Source organism: Erpetoichthys calabaricus, chromosome 3 (assembly GCF_900747795.2).
Source record: "Erpetoichthys calabaricus chromosome 3, fErpCal1.3, whole genome shotgun sequence".
NCBI lineage: Eukaryota > Metazoa > Chordata > Cladistia > Polypteriformes > Polypteridae > Erpetoichthys > Erpetoichthys calabaricus.
This window is the reverse complement of record NC_041396.2, coordinates 259708105-259720886: the sequence shown is the minus strand read 5'-3', so window position 1 is coordinate 259720886 and position 12782 is coordinate 259708105. Positions and strand designations below refer to the sequence as shown.

Below are 12782 nucleotides of genomic sequence, written 5' to 3'. Positions count from 1 at the left end.
GCCTGGGGGTATATAATGCTGTTAAGACTGCCCTGCATGTCATAATTGCAAATCATTATCAGGAAAAGGCAGGATTAAATGTCAAAAGTAGAGGAGGAATGGCAAACTATACAACATGAGGAGAGCTGGGGCGCTGAAACACAGCTATTGATTCTCTGGTGGAAGAACATGTTTTCAGGTACTTGTCACCACGTGTGGGTTTGCTGTTTGAAAGTGTTGCCAAGTGACAGAGGGACTTTAACAACAGGAGCACAGCTAGAGAGAAATGGAAAGAGAGGGAGGGAGATGTTTTCTTACAAGTCTGGCATTCATTCTCAGCTGGACCCCAGCATTTGTTGTTGCAAGATGGGTGGCATTTCCCTGAAAAAAAGAAACAGAAGATTCAGCTATGCCTCATTTATAGCCATCATACTCATCTCAAAGTTTTTGAATGTACTATCTGGCAACCTCCTTCTGAGATCGCTAGTATTCTTAAAGTCTCCCATCCTCTCTTCAGCCTGCATCTGCCAAGTGTTTCTCTCTGTTTCACCTTGTCCCCTTTTTTCCCTTCTCAAGATGACCAGATGACTGTTAGTCTTCCCCTCATTCACCCACCTCTCTCATGTTTTTACTCACCATATCCAGTCTTCTTGGTATCCAGGGTAATGTTTGCAGTCTCTTTCACAATGTCTTTCCAGTCAATTGTCAATGCATAGTACAAGAAAGCGTTGTTTTGGATCTTCACCCCTCCTTCCAGGATCTCTGAAACAAACAGCAATGAGAAAAATGTCAGCACTTTCACTTTTGCTTCATTAGATAGCATGTCTTCTGCAGGTAATGTTGCTGGCTTTGTGGTAGAGTGCCGTATAAAAGGTGCAATATAAAATCCTGTTTGCTTATCTTTACCCTTCTTTGTTCTTTCATACTGTAGTTGTTACAAAAATAGCTTTTACTTTTTCTATCATTTTTGAAAATTACTTTACCATGTATGCAATGAACTTGAAATTTGCTGTTCCTTAGCCTTATGTCTACTGCAGTGCACTTTAATCCAGTACAGCTACAGTATACAATCATTTAGTGTAGCTCCTTTGGATAGTTCTGGTTACCTTATATTCATCGCTATTTTAATACACATTACAATGCAGATTTAACGCGGTAGTGGTGGTTGATTTGCATGGCTTCTATTGATATGTCTTATTTTTAAATATGTCAGGTACAGCAATAAGGAACAAGTTAATACTTCCTCTTTCAAATCCATAGTTTGGCACATAAGGACATATTATCTAGCCCTCACTAAATTCTAAAGTTAAATACAGTGAGTCTGAGGTGACAAATGACAAACATAACACATTTTACTTTGTCATTAGATATTCAACAATAATCCAAGATATGAAAGCCAGATGTGAAAAAAATAAATACATCACCATGTTTCAGCTGCTCGTAGTAAATCCTTTAGCAGCAATAATGCAAACGAATTGGCTTTGATCGGAGTTTGGCAATATCTAACATCATTATGTAGAAATATTGTACAACTCCCCCTTTCAGCATTGCTTCAGTTCTTTAATGTTTGAGGACATTTGTTTATCCTCCGCTCTCTTCAGTTCCAACTACAGGCTGAGATTTAGACTTTGGCTTTGTCAAACCAAAACTTTGATTCTTTTCCTTTTCAGCCATTAATTTGTAGATTTGCTGGTGAGGTTTGGATCACCTTTCTGCAGCCCAATCCAATTTTGACCAAGCTTTAGCTAATAGACAGAAGGACTTACATTTTTCTATAGAATAAAAAAACATTTCATGATGAACTTCATGACTGGAAGGTGTCCATGTCCAGTGGTCCATCCAAGCAATTCCCACATCATTACCATAATACAACTGTGCTTTGCAGGAGGTGATATGAGGTTCTGCTGGTGATATGCTATGTTTGAATTTTGTCAAACATGGTGGTGTATAATGATCAAACAACTCGTCTTTGGTATCCTCTATCTTGAAGACATTGCATCAGAAGTCTCAATATACTGTAAGTTTACAGTAAATGCAGCTTTGTAAAAACTTAAACCACAATGCCAAGATCTATTTGGAAAGAAGGGACTTTCTCCTTACTCCCTTCACTGAAAGCTGTTCTTGTTCAGTTAGCCTGCTAGGATGCCCACTCCCACGAAGATCATCAGCTGCCTTGAAAAAGTTCTCCATTTGTAAGTAGCCCTCACTGTAGAATGACAAACTTCAAATTGTTCGTAAGTGGACGTATAATAAGGGCGACTAGACTTGCCCTGAAAGAATTTGGGAAGACCCCTCTGAGGAAGAAGACTTTGGCATGGTGTTAACATAAAGCTGAATGCTTCAGACCAGACTGCCACATGTTCGGCTTTTATACTGAACACGTCCTGATCATCAGGTAATTTTGCTCACCTAATCAGCAGGACCAGCCTGTATAATGAACTTTTAAATCCATTTGAAAACAGTAAGGGTCCACTTTGTTTTGTATATATGCCATCTAAATGTTGGTTTATTTTTTATTCAATATAAAGTAACAAAGTTATATCTGTTATGTGTCATATAGCACCTAACATTGGTAGGTTTGTCATCTAATTTTATAAACAGATGAGTATATAGGGGTTATGATTTTTTTTTAATTTTTATGTTATTTCTTGAAAGGCTTTGAGTGAAGTATCCCTCTATTTTTTTCCCTGAAGAATACAACTCCGGCCTTTGTTTTTACCTAGAAGGGTCCCTGAATAATTAGAATAAGTCTACTATTCTGCCACAGTGTCATTTTTGAGACAATAGTATTGTGTTAGTAAGAATTACTTATAAACACGTTGAAATCACTTACATTTGTTTTGATTACAAGTACTAGGAAACCCCCACATATTATATTGTGTTCGACTCATCTTGATGTTTAGTTATGCAAGACATCAAGCTTCTTGAGGTTCACACACATTTTTGGCTCTCTAAACCCTCAAAAATGTAATGTATTTTTGGACGATATTTTGTGCAGTACACCCTTACGACAAAGAATAAACTAATAGGTGTGTTCAGTAAAAATGATCAGAAGGACTTGTGAAGTTATGTCCGTCACATCAGCTGACTCGAGAAGTTCCTAATGGGATACAAGGGATCAAAATGACTTCTTTTCACAAAATTTTTAAAAATTGGGATTTGTAATATAGGCATGAAGAGTGTTGTTTTATGCTATTTCGAGTATGATGATTACAAATATGATGTTATGTTTCATATACTTGATTCTTTACCAGTGGTCCTAGCCGTCTAAGAGCCACTCCCAGAAGGTTAAAAATGAGGTATCGTTTTAGACTGTGCCAAATCAGTAATTACGAATATGATGCTATTTTTAATCTTTTACTAGGAATAGAGCCCAATATAGACCCCTACGAGAGAGTGAAAAGTGACACATTTCTATTACAACCAAGAATATTTAGACTTTAAACATTTAAACTGAAGCACACACTTTAATATTTAAAATATCTGATGTGGCTATTCTTGTCTATTGAGTAGTTCTACCTCAAGAAGTAAATCATGGAATTTCTTATGAACACCCCAAATGAGGGTGGCAGACGCCAATTTAGACTTTTCATCGGTTGCTATGGCAGTCTAACCAGAATGCTCCAGAAATGTGTGACATCATTGAATCAATCATATAAAGGTTGTCCTATGCATTTTTTTTTCCAAAATTAGGGTAATATCTGAGTTGGTGTGAAATTTCTGCTATAAAACTTCTCCTGGTTAACAAAGTTGCTTTTGGTGTTAAGGTCTTTGATTTTTGATGACTGTTTTGAACTTGAAGAGAGATCGATTAAACTTTAGTAAACTTTTTGACTACATTTCATGTCCAGAACTTTTTCATTAAAAATTCTCACTATCTCCTGCTCAGTCAATACAAAAGGGTTGCTAGCTACATGCAGGTATACAAAATCATAGAAATTAAAGAAGGTGCACTTACATTTTCACATGCCTCTAAGCTATAAATGATGTCTTGCACCACTTTTATGCTTTTGCTGTACAGATTAGTTTTTGTTGAACAGTTTACCATATAGGGTACCTTGTCATGGGACATATTGTTAACAGTGTGATAGATAGATAGATAGATAGATAGATAGATAGATAGATAGATAGATAGATAGATAGATAGATAGATAGATAGATAGATAGATAGAATCTATCTATCCATCCATCTATCCAACTATCTATCTATTTATGATATACAGTAGTGCCTTTACTATCTAAGATAGATGGAGAGATAGATAGATGGATAATTAAATATTAATGAAATTTCCTGTACTGCCAGCCATCTGACCTTGCACACCCCTAAACTTATTAAGCATTTTGATCAACACTACCGAGAAGCTGCTTTATTTATATTAAATACATTTATATTCTTTTATATCTGTGAAGCCACCCTCTATCCCACATGCGGGGACTGGGCTGGGAAGGGTTAAGTTGTGCCAAGAGCTGTCTCTGCCTCAGTCTGCATGCTTGCGTGCCTTTTTCTCGATGGAGTTCCCATGCTTTCCACCCACGCACAACTCCTACCTCGATGCACACCTGTCGCGCAGGTACCGGAGGCGTGGTGCTGCAGGACTGTGGGAAACTGGCCTGGTATTTCCTGAAGGCTTACACACTTGCTGCCAGGATCCAGTGAGTCACTTCTGAGGAAAGCCCAGCCCTCACCTACTCTTTTTGGGTACATACATCATGCTTAACTGAACAATCTATTTATTTATTCATTCAAGATAAATGCTGATTTTTTTTTTGGACTTAGTAGTCCTCTGGTCATTGTGTAGACTTTCATGCAGATGATGATCCTTATCTGCCTTCTGTTACCTCATCTTTTGCTCCACACAAGTTGTTTTTACATTCCGCATCAGCAGTGCACCATTCATTCCACAGCACTTGCATCATTTTTAGTCATTCCTTTTGTTTATTTCTAATTGTGCTTTCTTCCACAAACCCAGTCTTTGAAGCTCCTTATCACACTGATCTCTGCTAATATGTTGCAGGTAGAAGCAAGTGGCAATTGTTGGGCATAACTTTAGTGTGCAATACATAGCATTATATCTGAGAGCTAAGGGATGTATTGACTTGCCAGGGTATTTGCATTAGTAGGACATACCAGAGTAGTTTAATAAGAAAGGAATGTTTTTTTGGTTAAAGCTAAAATATTTTCATGGGAGCTTGGTAATATAGTGGGTAGTGCTGCAGCCACACCATTCCAGAAACCCATTTTTGTACCCTAGCCTAATCATTCTCTTTGTGGGGTGTAGCCACCTGTGATGATGGAATGAAGGCAGACGCCCCAGCTGTCCACGAGACCAACTTCATCAAATCCTATCTCATGAAGCCTGAAAACAAAGCAGAATGAAATAAGAACATCTAAGTCAGGTACAATGACCAGTGGAGGCTGGGTGGTCTTTTGCCTTTGGAACCCTTGCAGATTTTGATTTTTTTTTTTTGTCCTTCCAGCCATCTGGCCTAATCACTGAACTCAAATATCTGTGTTGTCTTCTGCTGCTGTGGCCCATCTGCTTTTCAACATGTGCATATAGAGATGTTCTTCTGCATACCTCGGTTGTAACAAGTGTTTATTTGAGTTACTGTTGCCTTTCTATCAGCTCAAACCAGTCTGCCCAGACATCTGTTGCTCACTGGATATTTCCCTTTTCAGACCATTCTCTGTAAACCATAGAGATGGTGGGTGTGAAAATTCCAGTAGATCAGCAGTTTCTGAAATACTCACACCAGCCCATTTGGCACCCACAACCATGCCATGTTCAAAGTCACATATATCATCTTTCTTCTCCATTCTGATGCCTCTGTTTGAGCTTCAGCAGGATGTCTTCACAATGTTTCCATGCCTAAATGCATCGAGTTGCTACCATGTTCTTGACTGCTTAGATAGTTGTGTTAACAAGTAGTTGAACAGGTGTACCTAATAAAGTAGCTGGTGAGTATATAATCCAAACATACACATAATGAATTCCGGCAATGATGTACTATTTATAGGATTTTCCTTTTAGCAGCTATCATCTTCTTGTGGCAAATAGTTTTTTTTTTTTTAGTTATTTTAATGGTTATTTTTGTGAGTGATATGATGATGTTTTTCCTGTTAAATCAAGACACAGAGTTCTACTGTGATGTATGCTCAAAAATGTGTAAAACATGTGCACTTTTTGCTAAAATAAATACCTCAGAAAAATTAAAGTAGTCTACAAAAAGGTAGCCTCTTGACACAGAATCATGCTATTGAATTAAAGACCTAACCCCCCTCAAACCAACCTCTTCCTTCACTGGTCAAGAGTCCTACCTTTTAAAAATTTCCAGAAAAGATTGGAGCAATAGCGTCATTTGTCTAGCACTGAGCTGGAGGAAGAACTCAGAAACACAGGTGATGTCAGCTAACCTGCACACAGTCAGCCCATCCTTTAACCACCATTTTGATTCTTAAGATTTTGAGCTCTTCCACCAGCTCAATACTAAACCAGGGATGCCTCCAGTATTCAAAATTGAAATAATATACTAGAGAACTTTTCTGAATGATAAATAATTAAAGACAAAAAGCAGAAGTAGAAACTTTTCTTGCACTAAAGAAGCTTCTGTCTTCTCACTTTCTGTGTCATTCACACCTGTGTCTGTGCTACTCATCACTAATTGTTAGTGATGTGGATACAATTAAGCTGAATTAGAATGAATATTATAAAAGGAAGAAGTTATAGCAAAAAAAGAAATACACATTTTTGTATTTCATCTAAATGTAAATATCAGCACCTTTTGGCACTTTCTCAATGCAAAAAAAGAGGAAAAAGGCTGGCTAATTAAATAATTAAATCCATTAGAATTTATTCTGCCTCATCTATTTGTGAAACTGGTTGGAATGAAAGCCTGCAGCTTTAGTGGTACTCCAGAACCGGACTCGAGAAAAACTGACCTAAAAGATAAAGAAGGCTGCATGGAGACCTAATCCAGGTCTATAAAATGTTCAAAGGTATTTGATCCATCAGAATTTCCTTAAATAAAGTATAATCCTCTCAAGAACATTGTGGACATTAAAGAAAGGGCTGAAGCCAGGAAGCACTTCTTCACACAAATGTCCATGGGAATCGGGAAGAAACTAGTCATGTGCTTGAAGCGGAATCCGTGCCAACTTTAAAAAAATGTACCTGAATGAGATATTAGGACAACTAAGGTTTTGGCTAACCAAACAATGTTAATGGAGTGTGGGGTATTCTCTTGTTTATTATGTACTTTTATCAATTAGACCTTTGTTCTGTATTGGTTTAGTAAAGTTAAAATGCTCAGAGCTAGAATCTGTATTGAATTCAGATTGAATTAAAATTTTCCTGGAATAAATATAATTTTCTATCCTAAGATGATGCTTCCCTTTCCTTCCCTCATAAGTCTTTTGGCAAGATAAATATGGCACTTCTGCCCTGTAGTTTGCACCATCTCCTGGTTTCAGAATAGCCTTAAATACAAGGTTGAATGTAGTGTAGGCGTGTCTCCATACCTTATTTCCTAAATCATTTATCCCTATTGACATCAAATTACATAGGTTTAGCATTCTTGTCCAGTCTCTAACCAGCATGAATGACCATAGTGAAACAAACTATGAGGGCAGACTCTCTCTGTGAATATTCTAATATTCGAATATTTAGTGAGCGAAAAATTCCTCCAGTGGATGAAAAGAATGAAAAGAGGTTATAGAAGACAGCAATCAGAGTTCGTAATGGAGTGCGAGTTACAGCCTAGAGGTCAGTGTCACTTCTGTGCTGGTAGGCCAATTGTGTTGCAAGGACCCTTACCTGTCAGATGAGTCATTCCCAGCTGTCTCAGACCCAGTGTCCCATCTTTCTGATAGTTCACCATAATAGTCAAGGCGTAATGATCTTCAAAGAGGCTTGTCCCACGAATGACACGAAGGTTTTCCAGAGGCAAATAGTCAACCTGGTTGATGGCAATCAGCACGTAGCCCATCACTTCTCTGATAGACTGCAAAAAAAGTGGAATAAAGGTTAGAAACCCACAACAAATTTATCATGAAATGGCTTAAAATTGTGAACTCAGCATGTCCTTTCCTACAAAGCTGGCCAGCTCTGCCACCCTACCCTTAGAAAGGAGATGTCCCGGTTGTTTTCCAAGTAAGTAATCTCCAGGTTGCTCATGACAATCTCACAGCCTTCATACATGTTCTTCAAAGTGGTGTAGTGCATCTCAGGTGTCCCGGAGATGCTGAGTTTATTCATGGTGCCGCTGCACACTGGAACTGCAAGGGAAGATGGGAGATAAAATTTCACATTGCATTAAAGTTGCTATTGTCACCAGGTCTTACATTGTTGTATGTTACATTCTATCCTACACCTTCTACCATTCCACCTGCATAAAACATCTGAGAAGAAAAAAAGTGTACTAGCAACATGGTATCCTTCAATAAGGGCGCGCACAAAAAGGCGAGCTTCAAAAGGGCGACCTCAATTGGGCGCGGCAAATAAAGGCGAGCTTCAAAAGGGTGAACTCAATTGAGCGCGGCGAATAAAGGCATTCGTAGATAATTTAGATAATAATAGTAGATAATAATAAAATATCTACGTGGCATTGCACATAATCTACAGCTTCAAGTGTAACACAACAATGAGTAAGAGCAGAAAACAACGAAATATAGAGCTTTAGAAATAGTTCGCTAGAAGTTCATGCATTAATTAACTGGATGTTTTAATATTCTTGCTTTTGCCTTTTTATACGTTCAGTCATTGCCTTTATCTAATAAATTTTCTGTAATAATTTTGTTGCGTTTGCCTTTATTCACTGCGTTGCCCTTTTGAAGCTCGCCTTTTTGTGCGCGCCCTTATTGAATAGAACCCTGGCAACACAGCAAGAAAGCAACAGGTCCAGATGGTATCTCACACTCCTGCTTGAAAATTTGTGCTGATCAACAAGTCCTTGTATTTAAAAACAGGTTTTCAATAAATCATTGGTGCTTTGTGAAGCTCCATAACAGCAATTGTCTACACTTACGTAAAGATTTTCTCACTACTCAAAGTGCTCTCCACACAGGGAGGACCGAGGACATGAATCCATGATCTCCTTGTTGTGAGAGAGCAGTGCTACCACTGCACCACCTGTATGATTCTTTTTTAAAGCATAATAACTCCAATCATACCAATACCAAAAACAACAGGACTGAATGACTATAGGCCTGTTGGTTTGATGTTGGTGGTCAAGAAAACCTTTGAGAAACTGGTGAAAGCTCACTTGAAGTACAAACAGGTCAGTGGAAGATGTAGGCAATATTGGTCGGCACAACATCCTGTAACACCTGATCAACCCATGGACTTATGCAACCTTGGTCCAGCACAGCTGGTAAAAGTTTCTCTAGCCCTCAGGAATACTTAAAAGACCACTGCACCATTATAGTCCACTCAGTACTAGTTTGGTTACTCCTTCCCCTTTGACTTCAATGTGTTTTGAAGACTTCAGCAAAGTTCTCAAACATTTCTCAGATTGCTCCTAACTCACGGTGAAGTCAACTCCATGGGGTTTGGTCATACCTAGCAATGCACTGGTTCTCTACTGAGGGTTATTTCCCGTCTACTTTTCTCACATCATTGCTCCTTGCAAATCTGAAATGTATTATGCAGGGTTTGAGAATAATATAACATAATACATAATATGGCATGGTACTTTGGAGGTTAGTACTACCAGTTCATCAGTCCAGTATCCTGTGTTTAAATTCCCTGCTTGATTGCTCTCTGTGGGGGTTTTCCTCTGTGTAATCCAGTTTTCCTCCAAAATTCCCCAGAGATTAGGCATGAGAAATGGACATTCCAATGTGACCAGTGTGGGTGTTACTGTGGGTGGGTCTGCATTGCCCCAGTGTGAATGAATGTACATTGTCATGGACTAGTATTCTGTCTAAGGCTATATCTGATGTTGCCAGAATAAGATATGGAGCCCAGTACCCAAGACTTCAACAAATGCACTTGAGAATTTTATATATGGATATATAGTTTAGTTTATTAATAAAGCACATTTAAAACAAGCAATGTTGACAAAAGTGCTGCACATTAAAATAAATAAAGGTTAGGAGTACGCACTGATGCAGCACGTTGCTGCACCCACCACATAAACTACATTAGGATTCCAGATTAGGACACAAGTGCAGCCAGCCATGCAATGGGTGACACCTCTGCACCAAATGAAATGCAACAGTGTGAGGTTTCTTATGGTGGCTGGAGTGACAATCCTGTCACCAACCCCCAAGTTTTCCTTGCAGGTTGGAGGGCTTACTTGCAGGGCTTGATGAAGGTTAATGTCATACCCAGGATGGAGCAATTGCAGGTTAAGGGCCTTGCTCAAGGGTAGAACAGAGTGGAATCACTTGTGGCATTTTACGGGATTTGAATCAGCAACCTTCCGATTGTAAATAAAGGTAAAAAGAAGTGCATTCTAAGACAGGAGAAAATTATACAAAAGACATCAAACAGAAAATGCAAATGTAAGTAAGTAAATAAATAAAAATATGAAATGAACCAATTCTAATTAAAAGCCAAAGAGAAACAATGCATTTTTAGCCTGGATTTAAAAATGGTCACAGTTGTTGCAGATCTGACACAAGCAGGTATATTGCTCCAAAGATGAGGGGTGTGGCTGGTGCAAAAGCACTCTCACCTTTAGGTTGTAGATGAGCCTCTTGGTATCACTAAAAGTGTCTGATCAGAGGATCTAAGTTGGCAAGATGGAATGCAAAGGTGGAAAATGATGGAAATATAGGAAGGTGCTAATCCATTCAGGCACTTCAAAACAAACAATAGCACCTCAGAATCAATCCTGTAACAGACCCGAAGCCAATGAAGGGAGGCTAGTATGGGAGAAATATGGTCATGTTTATGTGTGGCTGTCAAAAGTTTAACAGCAACGTTTTGGACCAACTGTAAACAAGAAAAGAATTGATGGGTAATGAGTTACAGAAGTCCAGTCACAAAGAAATACAGACATGAGTTACCTTTTCAAGATCCACAACAGATAAAAAGGACTCAATCTTGGCTAGTACTCGTAGCTGGAAAAAACGGGCCTTAACAACATAATTTATATGTTTATCTAACTTGAGGCCACTATCAAATATCACACTTAAGTTCCACGCACATAATTTAATGCACTATGCTAGTGAACCAAAATTACAATCAGAGGCACTGTGATGGTCATAGAGCTCAAACATCACAATCTCAGTGTTGTTTTAACATTTAACAACATTCCTGATTTACTGTCTTCCTCAAAGGGCCTTATGAAAGTGAGATCATTTCAATGGTAAATTGATTTGCTTGTCACCAACATAAAAATATATGTAACATGTTTTAAAGATAGACCCTAAGGAAAGCAAGTACAGTCAAAATAACATGGGACCCACAATGGACCCTTTGGGGATACCACAAGTGAGTGGGTCTGAGGAGGAGAAGCAGTCCCTAGGGTATACAGAGAAACTTCTGCTCATCAGATAAGACCTGAACCAAGCAAGAGCAGTACCCTGTATGCTAATATCCTGCTCAAGACGGGAAATAAGAATATCATGGCCTACCCTGTTAAAAGCTACAGTAAGGTCTAAGAGCACAAGGAGAGCAGAATTACCAGAATCAACAATAAGTAAGAGGTCAATAAAGTCCTTTAAGAGAGCAGACTGGAATATTTTGCCCCTGGCATTTCTCTCCAAATAGCTCTGGTGTTGCATACATATGTTCTCAAACCTGCTTTATCTATCTGAGGGCAACTGGGCAAGAGCTTATCCTGGAGAAGAAGCCAGTCCATCACAAGGCACAGTCACTTACAATGAGACCAATTTAGAGTCGTCAGTCCACATACCACTCTCTTTGATGCCATCACAAAGCACACTTGATTACAGTGAGATCAATTTAGAGTTGCCAGTCCACCTGCCATTCTCTTTGAGGATGTGGAAGAAAACCCAGGATATCCAGAAGATGCAGACATGGAACAGAGATGGCTCTTAGGTGGAGTGGTGGCTCTGAGGCTAAGGATCTATACTGGTCTCTGGAAGGTTGCTGGTTCAAATCCCATTAATGCCAAAAGAGATCCTATTCTGTCTGGCCCTTGAATAAGACCCTTAACCTGAAAATTGCTCCATGTACGCTGTACAATAGATGACCCTGTGCTCCGACATCCAAAGCTCAGACAAAAAGGTATACCAAAAATAATCTCCAAATTCCTAAACAAACCAAAACAGAATGCAGGATTTAAACACAGGATGCTGAATCCCTGAGCCAGCATTGAGTCCCAGTGACAATATTATGCTTTATTTAAATAAGCATATACAAGTAAGGCTTTCATTGTCAATATTAATAACAATGAAGTTCTGATTGCAATGAAGGCATGGTAGTCTCTTGGATTTTTGAAGCTAACCACTATGTCTCCATACTGCCCATATCAGCTAGCCATGATAACTTTCTTTTACAGGCCAACTATCTCTAAGGTTTTATGAAGTTTATGATTTTACAGTCTGTTGGGAACAAGCTAAGTGTAAATGGTAAGAAATTATCCTCACTGGTGGCGCAGTGGTAGTGCTGCTGCTTTGCAGTAAGGAGATTGTGGGTTTGCTTCCTGGGTCCTCCCAGTGTGGAGAGCGCTTTGAGTAGTGAGAAAAGTGCTATATAAATGTAAAGAATTATTATTATTAAATGTGCACTATGAGGCAGTACCAGAAATCAAAATGCCATTTTCAGTCAGAATTTGGGTTCATGCAGAACCTAACAATGCAAATTATGGCATGGTGTTGCTTAAGTCTGAGC

At 38.7% G+C, this 12782-nt stretch overlaps 1 protein-coding gene across 4 annotated transcripts in view; it reads right to left on the bottom strand.

Moving 5' to 3' along the window:
• The window catches only part of erbb3a (erb-b2 receptor tyrosine kinase 3a), a 148518-nt gene that overhangs the window by 74494 nt on the left and 61242 nt on the right, over positions 1-12782 (bottom strand). For all 4 annotated transcript variants that reach the window (XM_028798126.2, XM_028798127.2, XM_028798128.2 and 1 more), the window contains exons 2-5: positions 8097-8254; positions 7794-7980; positions 616-741; positions 298-360 (exon numbers count right to left, since the gene is read on the bottom strand). In XM_028798126.2, the coding sequence (XP_028653959.1) occupies positions 298-360; positions 616-741; positions 7794-7980; positions 8097-8254 (534 nt within the window). The remainder of the gene's footprint in view (positions 1-297; positions 361-615; positions 742-7793; positions 7981-8096; positions 8255-12782) is intronic.